The sequence below is a fragment of the Aptenodytes forsteri genome, unplaced genomic scaffold, assembly GCF_000699145.1.
Source record: "Aptenodytes forsteri isolate BGI_AS27 unplaced genomic scaffold, ASM69914v1 Scaffold59, whole genome shotgun sequence".
In the NCBI taxonomy this organism is placed as follows: Eukaryota; Metazoa; Chordata; class Aves; order Sphenisciformes; family Spheniscidae; genus Aptenodytes; species Aptenodytes forsteri.
Window position 1 is genome coordinate 2,001,356 of NW_008794085.1, and position 16,897 is coordinate 2,018,252.

At 39.5% G+C, this 16,897-nt stretch overlaps 1 protein-coding gene across 1 annotated transcript in view; it reads left to right on the forward strand.

The window, feature by feature from the left end:
• COL24A1 (collagen type XXIV alpha 1 chain) overlaps positions 1-16,897 on the forward strand; it is a 161,347-nt gene that overhangs the window by 82,712 nt on the left and 61,738 nt on the right. Inside the window, exons 25-28 of the mRNA XM_009274268.2 lie at positions 1,793-1,846; positions 3,243-3,287; positions 9,001-9,054; positions 10,128-10,172. Of these exons, the coding sequence (XP_009272543.1) occupies positions 1,793-1,846; positions 3,243-3,287; positions 9,001-9,054; positions 10,128-10,172 (198 nt within the window). The remainder of the gene's footprint in view (positions 1-1,792; positions 1,847-3,242; positions 3,288-9,000; positions 9,055-10,127; positions 10,173-16,897) is intronic.

Here is a 16,897-nt window from a genome sequence, read left to right on the forward strand (position 1 = left end):
GTGTCAAAGGCCTTGCTGAAGTCCAGGTAGACCACATCCACAGCCTTTCCCTCATCCACTAGGCGGGTCACCTGGTCATAGAAGGAGATCAGGTTGGTCAAGCAGGACCTGCCTCTCATGAATCCGTGCTGGCTGGGCCTGATCCCCTGGTTGTCCCGCTCATGCCTTGTGAGTGCCCTCAAGATGAACCGCTCCATCATCTTCCCCGGCACCGAGGTCAGGCTGACAGGCCTGTAGTTCCCCAGATCCTCCTTCCGGCCCTTCTTGTAGATGGGCGTCACATTGGCAAGCCTCCAGTCGTCCGGGACCTCCTCCCCCGTCAAGGACTGCTATAGAAGTGGCTATTAGGAGTTTCACCACTTCTGGAAGGGATGGACAACTGGAAAGTTATATTTGTGAAATACAGGATGCCCCCATTTGCTGACTCCCCTATTTTTTCCCAGACGCTTTGGCACATGTCTAATGACTACCTTCATTTTCTGTTTGTTGCCTGAAACCTCAAAGGGGAGGTGGAAATTTCGTTTAGTCTTAATATTCATTTTACAGTCTGGGACTTTTTTCCGGATCCAATTAAGTGCAGTGGAAGGGTGTGTACAGTAGCAGTGTTGCTAACATTTCCACTATGCAATTACATTGTACTGAAAGCCATATCTCCTAATGTGCTTTGCTATTAGAATAAAACAGTTCTGTCAATGAAAAATTTTCGTGACTAATTACACAAGAATATTACTTATGTAGTGCTCCTAAAAGCCTTCCTGTCACTTTTGTGGTGGTATGTCAAACAGCAGTCCACCCCAGTCTTTCCCAGACTGATGAGCTCTTTGATGAAACTCAGTACCTTGAGGTGGCCTGTTCCATTTTCTGTTCCATTTTACTTTGCATGCTAAGTAAACTATTACTGGACCAATGCCTGCACCTTCTGTCTAGACTTCAGCTTCATTAGTAAGCAATTAATAAGGCTTACACTTGGAACTTTCCCACCATTGCTTTTTTCAGAGGCTAATCATATCTCTCCTAAAAGGCAGTTTCTTTGTTCTTGTTGCTTTATCTAATATTGTTAAGCTTAGCTTTCCCAGAACATTAATAATATGTTTACACAGATATTTTTTTTTTGTCCTACGCCAGGTCAAGTGCTTTTCCCAATTACTACCATTGTAATTGGGAGGACCGAGATTTTTGACACACTGCTAGCTGCGAAGTCATTTTAACAAAGTTTTGAAAATGTTGGTGTGAGCAGTCATGAAAATTCGGAGTTGGCATAGGATAAGGTGCTTTATCTCTGGGAAGCTGATGATAATCCTGACAGAAAAGTAATGGCTGAAAATCACAAGTACTTTTGGACAAGCTAGTAGTTTAAGTTCACTTTGTAGTTCATTTCCATTGCAATGTTGCCATCACATGTTATGCTAAAGACTACCTAAATCAAAGATCTATGAGAGTTATATTGGTTCTGCTTTAATCTTAATGTGATGGTGTGCTTTACATATTCAAAAAAGAGGAATTGTTCTTTTGTGAGCTCCAATATTTTACTTCCTTTTCAAAAAGACAAAAGAAAAAAGCTTCAGAAAAATCTATGTAGTAGAAGTTTGTAAGATACTCAGTTTTCCAGCAGATATTAAAATTCTGCTGCATCTTCTCCTGGCTTCCTAAGGGAAATCCTAAGAACACTGGTAAGAAATAAGGTCTGCTTCCTCAGTTTTGCATTTCTGTCTAGGTTTGTAAGAGGAGAGAAACTAGACCAACCTGATTGTTAGTGGATATAAGTTCTCACTGTATTTGTTTGGATGTTTAGGGACTTCTGGGTGACCGAGGGCCTCCAGGGCCACAAGGCCCCAAAGGAGTTGAGGTAAGATGGGAAAATTATCCAATCAAGAGATTATGTTCAAAAGAAAAAATTGTGAGGGTTAAGAGGGTTAGACAACAATGGTTAGGTGTTTATGGTGTTGTCATGCAAAATTTCAAGTTTCTTTTGCATTTTGGCAGGTGTTGCAAAGAGGTTTTAGCAGCCTTACGGGGCTGTGCGTCCATTATGTGGTTTATTTCAGTTATTTCAGTGGAATCTTAGATAATGTGTCCAGAGTCGGATGTGGTTCTTTTAGTTAAACTGGGGAGGTGCGGGGGTGGGGAGGTGGTATGGAGATAGAAACTATATATCAATTTAAATACCGTATCCTACATACGCTTAAGTAAACAGTTAGACCCCTATTAACTGAAGGGGGAGGAAGGTGGCTCTTCGTCTTATAAATTTATTGAGTATTCTTAATTCATCATCATAAAAATAAAAACTCATGTCTCTTAGGCTAAAAGTAATTAACATTAGAAATAATTTAATCAGTGATTCTGGGGATAGACCTCTAGACTTCTAAGTAACTTAATTATGGGCTTCCATGACAGTTACTGAGTAAAAGCTAACAGTGGCAAAATGATCTGTTTAGTTAGAAGCCAGGAAGCTGCAGATAGGAAACAGAGGAATTAAGAAATCCTATCTCTTGTAATTGAACAGGTTGTGTATCACTTCCTCCAAAACCTGGAGAAAATCTTCCATATTGAGGAGGATCAGTGAACCATAAAATGATCACAGCATGACATTCTGGCACAGCATTGATACAAATCCATGCTTTAATATAACTGTGTAATGAGTGAACCCTGAAGAGTTAACGCTGCGGTTCCCCGTCATGCATAATTATATCAGTGCACTGCGCAGCACAGGCACCGTGTCTCACCACTTCTCTTACACACCGGACAAGCCTGATCCCCAGCCTCCCTCCATCCCTGAGAAAAGACAAGGATAAACCCTGGCAAAACAGCTTGGCTAACTTAGTGGCTGTGCTGTAGCAACACAGAAGAGAAAAGCCGGAATGTTCCTACTGCTTTTATAGTCATGAAATGTCAACTGTTGCTAGAAGGGAGTAACTGCAGGACAGACAGAGAGGTTGACCCATCATTGCTGAGTCCCTCCCTGCTCAAAATTGTGAAAATATTGCTATAATGGTAGGCATACCAACAGTTCCACAGCCTTTCTGACTGCATCTGGTGGCTACGTAGGGCATGGCTTTCTGGCTAATGAATTTTTGTGAAATCAGATTAGTTTCTCTTACAGTGTTTCTATCACACTTGGACTCATACAAACACATATGAAGCAAATTTAAGATGATGTAATAAATACAAACAGTTATCTGCAGATTTTCTTTTTTTAAAGCTAGACTTGGCATCAAGATTATTGAAGTCCTGATTTCTTTTAGGGAGAAGTAGGACCAGCTGGACCTATTGGAGGAGTCGGCCCAAGAGTAAGTATAAGCAATTTTGTTAGAGCAGACTGTTTTTCAGCAGAAGTACTGCTTTAAAAGGTAAATTTACTGTGAGAAGTGACTGTGTTAAAATGGCATCTCCTGAATAAATATGTCTCTGTCCTCAGCACGTGCTCAAAGCAGAGCTGGGGGGAGAAATGGTTTTCCATATGAAGGATTTGAAAGGAAATCACAGCCATGGTGCACAAAATAAAATTTTTGAAAAGGAAAGAGTCAATAACAAACTGCTTACGGTGCTCCTCTGAGACAGATGAAACCACCATGCACTTCCTAGGGACTGAACCAGTTGATATATCAAAATTTTTAAATTGGGGAAGAACCCACCATGACACTCGGCTCACAGGGAGAAATATAAAGGGCTGATGCTTTAAGAAATCATTTTCAAACTGATCTGGTAGACAGTTGCTGAAAAAAGTAAAGCTGGAATGTCACAATGCTGTTTGTGCTGACATGTTTTAAAAGATAAAAGTTTAAAACTAACAACCGATTTTGTTAGTTATAAAAATATACTAGTGTCTAAGAGTATTTTAGTGGACTTGAAGCCTATTCTTAGAAAAATTCTAAGTTAAAAATGAATACCAACCTGCACTAGGGACTACGGGAGTGCCGCTACGTTTATTGAAAGCAATATGATCTTCTGCCTTTCCTTGATTTGCTTACATGTGATAATCACTGGCTTGGTCTTCATTTTGGATGACTTCCCATTTCTTGTACGAACTTGGGAAAGTCTTTCCCGTTGTTTCCTGGTTCTAGAGTGGATATATTCCTATGTCATTTTTCCTGTTCATTAGCTAGTCAAAGCTGGGAATTTGCTTTCTGTTAGAAATAATATTAAAATGCTTATTTGCCACATGGATTAGGTGTTTAAAAAAAAAAACCAAAACAAAACACCAAAAAACTTTGTTCTCCAGCTGAGGAAAACATGAAAAAAATTGAACAGAATTTCAAACCACTTTGTGACTCAGTTCAATATTCAGTTTAATCTGCCTGAGCTCCTGCCAAGAGCCTCATGGAAATTTTTATTTTGGCTGCATCATACTTTGAGTCTCCTCCTTGGACAGGGCTTCATGGCTGGACAGCATCTCCTATGTTGTGCTGTGGCAACTGGAAAAGAAGATGCTGCAGCGAGTGACTCATGGGCAATAAGACACCTACCTCCACATTCTCTGCATCACCAGGCACGCACAGGCCACCATCAACTGGTGTCAAAGTGACCCAAGAGGAAAAATTTCTGTGTAACTAACAAACTGAAATATTTTTAATTTATTTTGGGTCAGTTTGACCTAAATTATTTTGGTTTTGATTTCTCTCAAAGGGAAATGTGCACACCATTGGCATGTCTTATGGCTCCCTGGTTTCTCTCTCTCACGACAAGCTGTTGAGAGAAGAATGTGTGGATCTGAGGTGGGCCCCAGGGTTGCTGTCTCCAGACATCTTTTAGTAGCTTGCCGGCAACATCCCCTCCTGAAATGAGAGGAATGGGAAATGGGAATTTTGCTTGATGGGGAGCCCTGCCTGTTTTTCCCCCTCGTCCCAGGGCCCATCTGCTCTTGCCTGGATTCTACGGCCTCTGTTGGCTCCAGCTGTTTCACAGCTCCAGGCCAACTTGTTCGCATTGCTGCTCTGAACTCTGCTCCCATCTCTGCCTGTCCTTGCTTCTTCACTCCCCCTTGTTGACTGTGTGATGACATTGGAGAGAGAGAGTCGCAATCATGAAGTTGTTAAATCTGATATAGTTTAGCAGGACTGAGTCAGTAAGCTGCTGAACACATCTGTCTCTTTAAATTACGCTTGCTTGATTGCAATTTCACATTCATTTGATTTACATAGGCTTTGTTTCCATTTTCCATTAAAGGGGTTTAAAAAAGGAATTGCTTACATCTGAAAGTAAATGCTATCAAAATTGTGTTGTCACTGTACTAATTAAATAGCCATGGGGGCAGGGGAGGTCTCTGAGAGGGACCTGAAGAAGTGGTCCAGCCATGGCCCTGAGGCACCATCAGCTGTCAGCTATGTCTTTAGTTGACAGATGTGTCTCTAAATTATTTTTTGCAGCCTCCGGGGTGGGGTTTCTTGATTCTCCTTGGCAATCTGCTTCAGTCCTTTGCCTGTTTTACAGATGGGTTTTCTAATGTCTAGCCTTTCTATCTGAAAGTCTTGCCTGTGTCTTTCTTGCTACAACCTTGCTTCCTGTCCTACAGACCTTACTTGTAGGCATGGTTAATAGGTCAGTTCTCTTTTCAGCCACTGTTATCCGGGTGGGGTTTTGATTCTCCTTGGCAATCTGCTTCAGTCCTTTGCCTGTTTTACAGATGGGTTTTCTAATGTCTAGCCTTTCTATCTGAAAGTCTTGCCTGTGTCTTTCTTGCTACAACCTTGCTTCCTGTCCTACAGACCTTACTTGTAGGCATGGTTAATAGGTCAGTTCTCTTTTCAGCCACTGTTATCCCGACTCTCTTAGGGTTTGTCTAAACTAGGTAAAGTATCCTTGTAGGTGATATATGGTAAAGCTTTGATTATTTTTATGAAACTGTTCTAGTTTTCTCTTGGACAGTAATGGAGCAGGTTTCTAGTGCTTCTGGAATTCCTCATCTCTTCTACTGTGTAGCTTTCAGGTAAAAGTGTTCCGCTGCCAGTTCAGGTTTAGGCATGCGCCAAGCAGGCAGCCATAAATTTTCGTCTCATTTTTATCCTCCCCCACCCTCACCCTTGTTTCTAACATTTGCTTTAAAAAATGTGCATGAGACCAAAAACCCCTGGGGTCCCACCTGAACAATGCTGCCAGCAAAATAGATCATCCTCTACTGGAACACAAGGTGAACATGAACCTGCACTCCAGTTCCCAGGTCCCAACTTGGAAAAGAATTCCCATATGTCTAAAACAACTGGAGCCAAAACTGAGGATGCTTCCCCGCTTACTCAGGATATATCTCCAGTTCCACAAAGCTCAGCCTTTTTGAATTGAGGAAGAGGTTTTTGAGCTGAATCTGATCACACGATTTGATTTTTCATTCATTCCTTTCCAAACCTTCCCACCCATTCTATTCCAAAGTCAAATACTTACATTCTTTTAAATTAATCCTTTTAAATAAAAAAAAATGCTGATTTTTTTAGTATTTCTTTATTTGTCCTGTGAAAATACAGTAGATGCCACATTAAAGAAGTGACTGTGTTTATTCAGTTTCCTCCCAATTAACTCTCTTTCTCAAAGGCTATCCAAATATTAACACTGTAACTGTCAGTGTAGCTCAGCTCAGTCAGTGCAAGCATTGGTGCATTTTATTACGTTTTTGTATCTTCATTGTTGGAGCAGAAAATGCTTTTAAAGGGGGGGAGATTGTTTTAAACCAGAATGTAAAAAGGAATTGTTGAGTTGATTCCTTTCTGAGATACATGTGTAAAACAAAAGCTGGTATTTATATAGTCATAAGGTGAGCAGTTCCTCCTGAAGATGGAGGGAAGTGCTTTCAAAGCTGCCCCACTCCCCCAGCGCAGTATTTTCTGAAGGTGGCATATGTCTTCCTGTGGGTTGAAGGCATGTGAGGAGCTTGTTGGAGGCATGGGAATAGAGTGATAGAGAGAGATATTTATATTCAAATATACATGCCTGTGTCAACCCATTGTGAGGTGAAAGGAAGCACAGGTGGTTGCTGCTTCCTGAAAGGGAAGGGCAGAACTTTCCACTAATATTTTAGGAAAAAGACATTTCCTTTGGGATTACCCTGCCCTAGAAGAGTAATTTTCTCAGGAGTTTGCAAGCAGAAAAGCAGCCATCCCTAGTTTAACCTTCTGTCAGTGGCTTTTCCTTGATGTGTAATTTACCGTTGTATTGCATTGCATTAGAGCCAAATCTGTATGCTTCAAATTGTTTTACCAGTTAAATCCACTTGTTCTGTTTTCTGATCAACTTGGACCTGTTGTGTGTCCTTTGCAGCTAGTACATGGCTGGGGTACTACAGCCAAGAAACCTTTACAAGTTGTAACTCCAATTCAGTTCTGATAGGACTAAAATTATCAAGGTAGTTAATAGTGGCCACTAGTTTTCTTTCAATGAATTTCATTTAAAAGATTTTTACGTTACAGTCTTGCTCTCTAGAAAGACCTTAAGGACTGCAGCAAAGTAGTTGAACAGCATGTAGTAACCTGCAGAAGTCCATCAGTTGTTCTTTGCTAAGCCTTGTGGAAAGACATGACTTGCTTTATCTGGGTCTCTCAGAACTTCTTTTCATGATCTTTTCTCCTTGCATTCCTGGCTGTGCCGTGTTTGAATCCACTGGCAAAAACAAAAGTCTGTTCCTAAAGCAGTGATATTTGTTGGAATTTGTAGGGCAAAATGAAATCACTAAGGCAGGCAGAGAGAGAACGATGGAGATAAAAAGGATTGATATGAGAAGTCATGGAACCTAGTAAGACAATATAATTTTAAGCCATATAGAGAATTTCTCAGATGCCCAGAAACTAACATAGATATTGTGCTCTGAAAGACAGGCACAGAGCAGCCAGAGCGAAAGAGCCAAATAGAAAAATCCCATCTTTTTTTAAGAAACCTGTTTGTTATCTGTTGCTGTAGTTGCTCTTGTCTCAGGACAGCCAATGTGGAGAGGAAAGCTCTCATTACAGAGTCCTGTGATTGCAATTATTCAGTCTGCTGGAACAACAGCTGATAATTTCCTTTTAGCAGAAATCTGCCTCTTTTTGTTACTGAATCATTAAAATGTTGAATTAATTTTCTTTCTCCAGTTGTCAGGCTTCAGCGATCTCATTAGCAACTTGCTCAAGAGCCAGATCCAGTCCATTGGACCTTTACTTTTGGACTAGGGTCTTTGCCTCAGAGCAGATGGGGAAAGTTTGTCTAGGTGGGGCTGTGCCGTTCAGATAAGCAAATGGTTAGGCCATGTTTTATATTGTAGAGAAAGTAAAGTATACCTGGAGGGAAAACGACCTCCTAAAAGTGAGACGTAATTAAGTTATAAACATCTAATTGAAAATTCAGGAGAAAAGCATTCAGTTTTTTATGCCTTTGTGGGTATGTGTGAGTGACAACAGAGGGAGGGATGTATTTTATAAAATGCTTCAAAGATCTCGTCACTTCATGGCCTCCTGCTCTGATTGATGTTGCTGTATTTCTTCCAGGTAACAGTATGTTATTAACTGAGTACCATAGCAACAAGATCTATCAGCAGCAAAATGTTAGTGGAGAGAGATGAGGCTTAAAATACCCAATTCGATGAACAAAGAGGAGAGGGTATTTCAGCCGATTTTGTCTGGTTGAGGAAGGACAGTTACGACACCAGTCCCTGGAGTCTAAACGTCAAACTCTGTTAGTGCGAGTCCCTGTTCTGCTGGAATTAGCCAGGAGAGAATATGACCTTGCCTTTTCTTTGTCTCCTTAATATGTTTTTTAAAGTGAAATTGAAATGTGTGTGATTCTTGGATTGTGACTGTTTTTCCTCAGTGTTGACCGCTGTAAGAGTCCATAGAGATTCTGCTTACTGTGCTGGTATTTGCTGTAATAATCAACAGTGTATTTTCAGATGTGGATTTATAAATGCACTAACTTCAAATGTTGGTATTAAATATTACTAAACTGTACATTTTTGAGTGCACATATTTTGATAAATACAGGAATTGGGATGAAATTATCTTTTAAAAATAAAATATTTACAATATTTTATTCTAATCGTTATTTTAGGGAAAGCCAGGACAGAAAGGTTATGTAGGTGATCCTGGACTGGAAGGTTTAAAGGTAAGTGATGGTTTTATGTATGAGATAAAATGTGTTTGGAGTATCAACTGTGTACAATTATACACTGCTATATACAGTGGCATGCCAGTGAAGGGATATGAGTACACATGCTTCCATACAATATGTGTATCATACTGGTGATTCTGCTTTCTTGCAAGATCCCCTTTTGGAAAAGAAGGAAATTACGCAGCTCTAGGAGACAGGGGTGTGTGAGCAAAGACAGCACCTGCTAAACTGAGATCTAGCTGCCTGGGGATGTGAGGGTGGCTGGGCCTGGGGGCAACAAGGGACCCAGGGCAGTTCCTGCACTGGCAGGACTTTGGGGGTGTGAGGGGGGATGAGATGAAGTGCTGCAGTTTGAAAGAGGAACTTGTGGCAGCAGAATTTCTCAGTGCTGAGTTGCAATCTGAGTAAACAGTACCCAAATCGCTGTTCATCAGGGCACTGAAATTATAGTTGTAGCCAGATAATAGTGCATATACATCCAGCTTCCACTTGTAAAATACATAGCAAAATGTTCCGCAGTTACATAATGTGACTTGCAGCATTATTAAGGACAACAGAATTAATTAATCTAATACTTAATGCTAGTTCCAAGCGTTTGGGGGGAGGGGGAGAAGTTTTTTAAAATGTCATTCAAATGTCAACTTCAATTTTGTTATGAAATGTTAGGAAAATTATCAATAATGTGCACAGGTAACATTTACTTTTGAAGCAGTTGTGAAATAATGAAGGTAATTTGCTGAAAGGAAGATGTAAATAAAACCTAAATCATTCATTTACAGTATTTGCTGACTTAATGTATTTAGTGAACCCTTAATACATAGTTTTCATTTTTGTGGGCAAGTCCTAAATACATTAGGCCAGTGCTTACATCTTTTTACAAAATCAAAATTAGCCACTGACAAAATTAAATTTTTGCTGGTTGCTTAATTTTAGCTTTTAAAATTTTAATTGGCAGATGTAATTTAGAAAATAAAGAGGCTCCTAGGGAAATAGAGGACTTTAATATACACATAAAAAAGAAATTACTTTTCTAATGAACTACATCATCTGTTTTCTACATTTAACAGGGAGAACAGGGAGACCAAGGAAACCTTGGAAAAACTGGTGAAGCAGTAAGCTTGAATTCTCTTTCTGGTTTTATTTTTAATTCTATGTTTATTTGAGAGTGAATGAATAATTTGTTGCAGTAACTTTCTGATGAAGTTTGCCTTTCTTTGAAGCATCATATTATGCTTCAGAATAGTACTGAATCATACTATTTAAAGAAATTCCCCATTTTAAGTATTTTCCAGTTAATTCTGCTTTTTTCCTAATAGGTTGAGTGAACATTACAGGTAGTTGTAGGGATCTTCCAAAGCATGTTCAAGTAAATGAATGAGTGATCCTTTTCCAGTGAAATCATTTGAGAGGCTACATTTAGCCTGAGATGTATTTTGCAGACTTGTTCTGTCTGCCCTCCATAAAATCACAGAGCTCAAGGTGACCTTGAGACGACACATAGTCCATCCTCTACTGCCTAGGCAGGATCAGTTATCTTTATATCACTCCAGCAAATATTTGGATAACCAGTTATTAAAAAGCTGCAAGAACGAAGGCTCCATGACCTGCAGGCAGCCCAGGGCTTCTCTATCTTTATTTTTAAAAAGTTTTTGCAATTGTGTAACCTAACTCCCTTCTGCTGGAAACAGCGTTTTACAAATGATGGTTGTTATTGTGTGCTTCCTTTATTCTTTCTTTTCAGGCTAAACAGTCCCAATTCACTTAGCCTTTCATGTTTTCTAGATAATTTAAGTCACATTCTTACTCTCCTGTTTCCAATTCATCTAAACATCTATGACTCCATCTTACTGCCCAAACTGTTCAGACTGCTGAGAGAAAGGAAAAATTGCTTCTTACAAGCCATATTCTTGCATACACATCCCCGTTTTTGCAATAGTTTGTTATTCGGTTTGTGATCCACAGTCTCCAATCCTTCTTTTTTAAAGTCATTATCTTTCCCAGTTCTACCATTGTAGGCGCTTTTTTAGTTGATAATTATCACTTAAACATACTGCTTTGCAATTCTCTCTGCTTAATTTCATCCCCTGCTCTTTTCTATGTTTAACTTTTGTCTGGGAATTATAAGCAGGTGTGAGCTTGTTGACCCGTGCTTGAGTTACCCAGATGTTGCATAGAACACGACTAAATTGGTTTTGTTTCTTGAGTTAATGTATGCTGAGGAGAGATACCATACACTGGTTTGGGCTCAGTGCTGTACTATTCACATAAACTCTGTTCAACTTAGACAGCAGTCAGAGCGAGCTCCCATTGTCTGCAAAATACCAAGCAGACATACCCCAGACAGCTCATCAAATGGTTGGTTACTGCTGAAATTTTCAGAACTACTTTAAGTCAAGTCCAGCTCCTCTGTGCACTCTGAAGACTCTGTGCTCCAGGGAAGGGGACTGAGAAGCTGGACTCTCAGTCAGTTAAAAGTACCTGCTTAGACAGGAACTGATAATGCCATATAACGCCATAAGGTCCACTTAAAAGTCAGCCAGCTTATCTCTAAACGCAGCGACTATACTTAGCAGCAGCTTGATCTGTAGCTTTGTTCAGGAGTTTATACGTAGCAAAACCTTCATTTTGTTAGGTTGTAATCAGAGCTGTACAGCAATAGTTTCCTTTCATTATGATGCCATTTGGAAAATCTGGGGGTTTTTATATTGCTGAATGATTAGGGCAAACATGGATGAGTACTGGGGAATGAGGATGTCACGGTAGAGGAGAATGGGTGGGACATCATAACACTATGTCGCTTTTATGGAGAGATGCAGAAATTACCCCTTACGGGCACACTAATATAATCTCCAGTCCATACAACCAGCATTTCTCTGACAACATTACACTTGCTTCCCCACCCCTCACCCCCAACAGTGTGCAAAATGAAGCTTTTATTACACATAAATTCTGTTTTTCAGCCTGTAACATGTTAGGGAAAATTGATAGCATTTACTCTGTTGTACAGTGCCACATGCACAAAAATCCTCATCAAAAGACAAAGCTGTGCTCAATCTTAAGTCACTACATTAATAACAGTACATAAAACGGTCACAGAAGCTAGTTACTTAACCTTAAGTTTCTGGATTTGTCATGGGCTTTGTTTTGCTCCTCAGTGAATTTGAACTAAGTGCACACATTTTCCACAACTCAGATATTTTGTATGAACATAATATCATTCACTGCTAAATGAACTCCATTCTAATACAAATGTGATATTCGCTAGCTCAGATATATATTCAATGATTACATGCTGCAGTGATGATTAATAAAATAATCATACTAACTACCTAACTGTAGTCAGGGACGAGCTGCAAGAATAAAATAACAAAAATATTCTTTGTGCCAAAAGAAGGGATGTTGCAGCCCTGTTACAGTGTTATAAAGAAAGATAATTATGGCCCATCATCAATTACCACTTCCCATGCTTGCTGTTTGGAGAAATTGTATATGATACAGGATGACATGAGATACCTGAGAACTGAAGTGGTTTATAAGCTATTGATAAATACTCTTTATTTTTACTTGTGGATTGTAGAATGTCTTCTGCTTTATTTACATGCATTTTAATCATGGCTTCATAGGCCCTTGATCCTATTATATTACCTTTGTATTATCTGGCAGCAGAAGACTAATACCCACTGCATGGTCTTTAGGGGGATAATATATATATTATCTTGTGGTTAAGGCCAACGGTAAAACACCAAGAGCAGGAGACAGCCTTTCAAATGCACTCAGCAGAACTCACAGGAAGACCTTTCAAAATCCCTTCGCTTCACTTTATTCACCACTGTAATCTGTAACTGTTAAGCTTTTCCTAAGTAAATTGAAAAGTAGAGGCAGCAAGAGGATGGTTTTTCTCATATGCAGAAAATGGTTTTCCAGATGTGAGTCCTGATGCAAAATATTCACTTCTGTACACTTTGGGCACAGTTTTTACTTCCAGTAAAAAAATCCTACTACAATTACTTGTAAGAAGTAATTTTTCTTTTCCTTGGTGTGTAGAGAGAATCCAAACTTCTTAATTCACAGATAAATCCACTCCCTGCTATTCAGTATTGGTTCTGGTGGCATACATGATGACTCCAGGACATCTCTGGAATCAAACATGCCACACACACAAAAAAAAGAAGTTTGACAAACAAAAGACAAAGTATAAGAGCAAAGTACAAATGCTACTAGCTGCTGTGACAGATTTTGAGATGGAGCCCAAAAGACAGTACGGAGTAAGGCATCTGTCCTTATTGATGCCTCATGAAGTTCATGTTACCAGATGCTTGGTGACACCAAATACAAAAAGGATTTGTACAAATAGCACTAAACAATGTGCAGTTACTGTACAATTTATTTAACAGTAAAGGCAAAGGGAAAAAGAAGTTACTAAAAAGTTGATAGGAAGTCCAATGTCTAATAAAATTCTGTGTGTATGCTTTCTTCCTTCCATGCCACCCCCTGCTTTGGCTTATCTATTGTTTGTTGTTTATTCATGATCTGTATTGACTGAGTTCTTCAAATTACAGAATATGATGTGTACTTTTAAGCCCACAGTTGAAATATACAATACTGTTTTTTTAGCAATGGGGAATCCATCACAGTATGCCCGTTCTCCAAAAGAAAACTAGTGCATTTCCTGAATAAGCTGTCAAAAGAAGCAATTTTGCAATAATAAATGCTGTAAATGTTGATTTCATAGCATATTATGACATGAAGCACATGTGCTTGTCTGCTATTGATACCAAAGGGTTGCACCAATATTTTTCTTCTGTTTCTTTCCATTTTCTTACTTTTCCTGGTATCATCCATCTTCTGTCTTTGACTAATACATCTGTCACTGCTGCCTGAGGTGCCAAAATAGTTATTGCTTTTCTGTAGCAGCTTTTCCAGGTCAAGTACTGCTTAATATCTGCTTGGAAAAATACAGATGGCAACTGTGCACAAGCAGGGAAGTTTCAACAGCAGGAGATTGGACCATAATGCTTGATTATTCAGTCTAGTAATATGGGATATGTGCTGAAATACAGCTTTGTCAATAGGCTAGAAGCCATGTTGTCTAACATTTCTTAGGTCACATGAAGGTGCTGACTCTTTAGAGCACATTTCTGCCAAAGCGTTTCTGGATGTTTGTCCAGTGTGGAAACTGAGTAGACTAAACTTATAAAATGTTCACTGTGCTCATAAGCTTAAAATGACACGCATTTTAATAGTAGATCAGGAATGTGCCTAATATCAAACTTCAGACACTATTCCTTAACCGAGTCCTACAACAAAAACTGTTTCTCTGGCTACCACATACATCCTGTTTAAAGGGGAAGGTGGGCAGGTTCAGGTGGTGCTGCTTGGCTAAGCAGAGCCCAAAGCTGCGATAGGACCCAGTAGCTGTCCTTTGCTGGAAGATGATACTCAGTTAACTGCAGGACCATCAGGTCCAATTGAAGAGGGATTGGTTAAGATAGTGAAAAGTAAGGGACAGCAGGCAGAGCAAATTTACACTGCTGATGAGACAAAATCTTTTGGAAGTCATGCCAAAGGAAACAACCACTTCAGCTACTGAGAAAATTGCCCTTATAATTGGGGGAAGGAAAATCTCACTTTGCTGACATGTGCAACTGGATTTTGTAAGCTTAGATCGGATGCTATCCGGTGATGGATAGCAAATAGTTGAAACCAGCTTCAAACTTCTCATACAAATGACCTGTCTGTGTTAAAGTGTCAGGGATGATTTAAGGAAATGATTCATTGTTCAACTTTTATGGCACAAAATTGAACTCATCTGAACTTAAAACAGTTGCTTGTCAGGATTGCATTACTATTTGGTAATGCTAGTGTTTACCCAGACTGAGCCACACTAAATAACTGTGCAAGTTAATTCCAATTTTTCCTTCCCAGCTCCATTACAGAAATTCAGCCCTTGGCCCATACACTTCTGAATTAGAAATCACTGACATTTATACACCTATTGAGACAGAGTACAAAGGTAGAACTGTCAGCTGCAGCATGTACAACTGGTGTCAAAAGGACAAACTAAAATAAGCAGAGTTCATGCACATAAATCCTGGAAAAATAATCTTCAAAGACCTGGAAAAGTTACATGTCAGCAAGTTTGCCCAGTTGCAAATAGTTTTTGAAACAGCAGAAGAGAAACCAAGCTGAAATGAGAAGTGCTTCCCCCTCCCAAAAAAAAAAGCTAAAAAGAATAGAAAGTTACAGTCCAGCAAAGAAAAGAAAACCTGATATTCAGGCTGTCATTACAAAAATTAGTTACTTTTGAACCCCTTAGTGACTAATACTACATTTGTCCTCTAATGACACTTTAGTTTGAATTATCAAAATGTGAGACTACACTAGAAAATGGCTCCATGTCAGACCCTGGCATCTGAGGAGCTCTTGGCTGACAGCTGTGCAAACTGCTGTATGTATGCCACAAAGCGATCCTGGCTTTTGGGTGTATGGTCCTTTTTTATTGTTCAAGCTGGTGGTTCCACCTCAACTTTAGAAACTGTTTCCTACCTAATAACCACAGTACTAAAAACGTTATGAAGTGACCATAAGATCTGTAGATGCTTTATCCAGGATTATGTTGGGAAGCATGATATTTGAAAGGCAGATGCTATTTTCTTCTTTTTGACACTGAGATCGGGCCATTTGACACCGAGATCATTGGCATTTTGTGTCTGTTGAGAAAGTTACTTGGTAGTCAGCCAGAAGTGATAATCTGAGTGAAAATCTATGCTTTATTACTGCCAGGGGAGGAGGTGAGTGAAAGCAGAGACGCACTATATTTGTACCTCACAGATGATGTTTCACTCAATTTTTTAAAAAGACTCAAAACTGCAACTACCTGGATATTTGAAAGGCAAAATGTACTGGCATCATTGCTTAATCTACAGCAGTTTTAGGAAAGAAATAAATGGGTTAAATTTTGCTTCCAGTAACACCAGTGTAAGGTAGGGTAATTCTGTTTGATAGTGTTATGCAGAGAAACACTTGCATTTAAAGGAAGCAAGCTTACAAAGTGGCAGCAGGATGTGCCCACTGCCAAAACCTTGGAAGCCAAACTGCAGATGCCACGTGCAGATACTATTCCTCTATATTTTTCTTCCCAAACCACTAGAATACATGAAATACATCAGTTAAATTCAAACAGACAGTAAAAGGGACCAACAGTGAAAAGACTGGATGTGTGCTGATACCTACACCATTATTGAATGTTTAAAACATGCTGGAACAATTTATCCTTGATTATTGCTAAAATAGCCTTGAACATTTCTCTCTCATTTTAGTGTTGCAAAATCACTTGGGCATACAAATAAGTATGGATATAAAGCTATAGACCAGGTGCTGGGAAAACAACAACACAGTTGCAAAATAACTACCACACAGGTAGCATCTGACTCCCCAGAAAGGCTAAATTCCTCTCTTGGTCAAGGAAAGGGCAGAGGACTGGTACGCTTTTCTGATGTTCTTCTAGATCTGCAAGGGTTCCATCTGTATGTGAGTCTTTTAAATGACCGTGAGAAAAAGGCAGCCTGAGGTCAGTACTATAGTGGAAGTCAGGACACGGTTCACTCGCTGGGAAGGATACTGCATTTTACACAGTCTACGTGCCATAAGCAGCTTGGAGATGACATGAAGTGAATTGGGTGACACAAACTCCATCCAAATCTGAAGTATTTTCACTTTTCAAGTGTGTTGTGGTTTAACCCAGCAGACAGCTAAACACCACACAGACATTTGCTCACTTCCCCCCACCCCACAGTGGAATGGGGGAGAGAATAGGAGGGAAAAGAAAAAAAAAAAA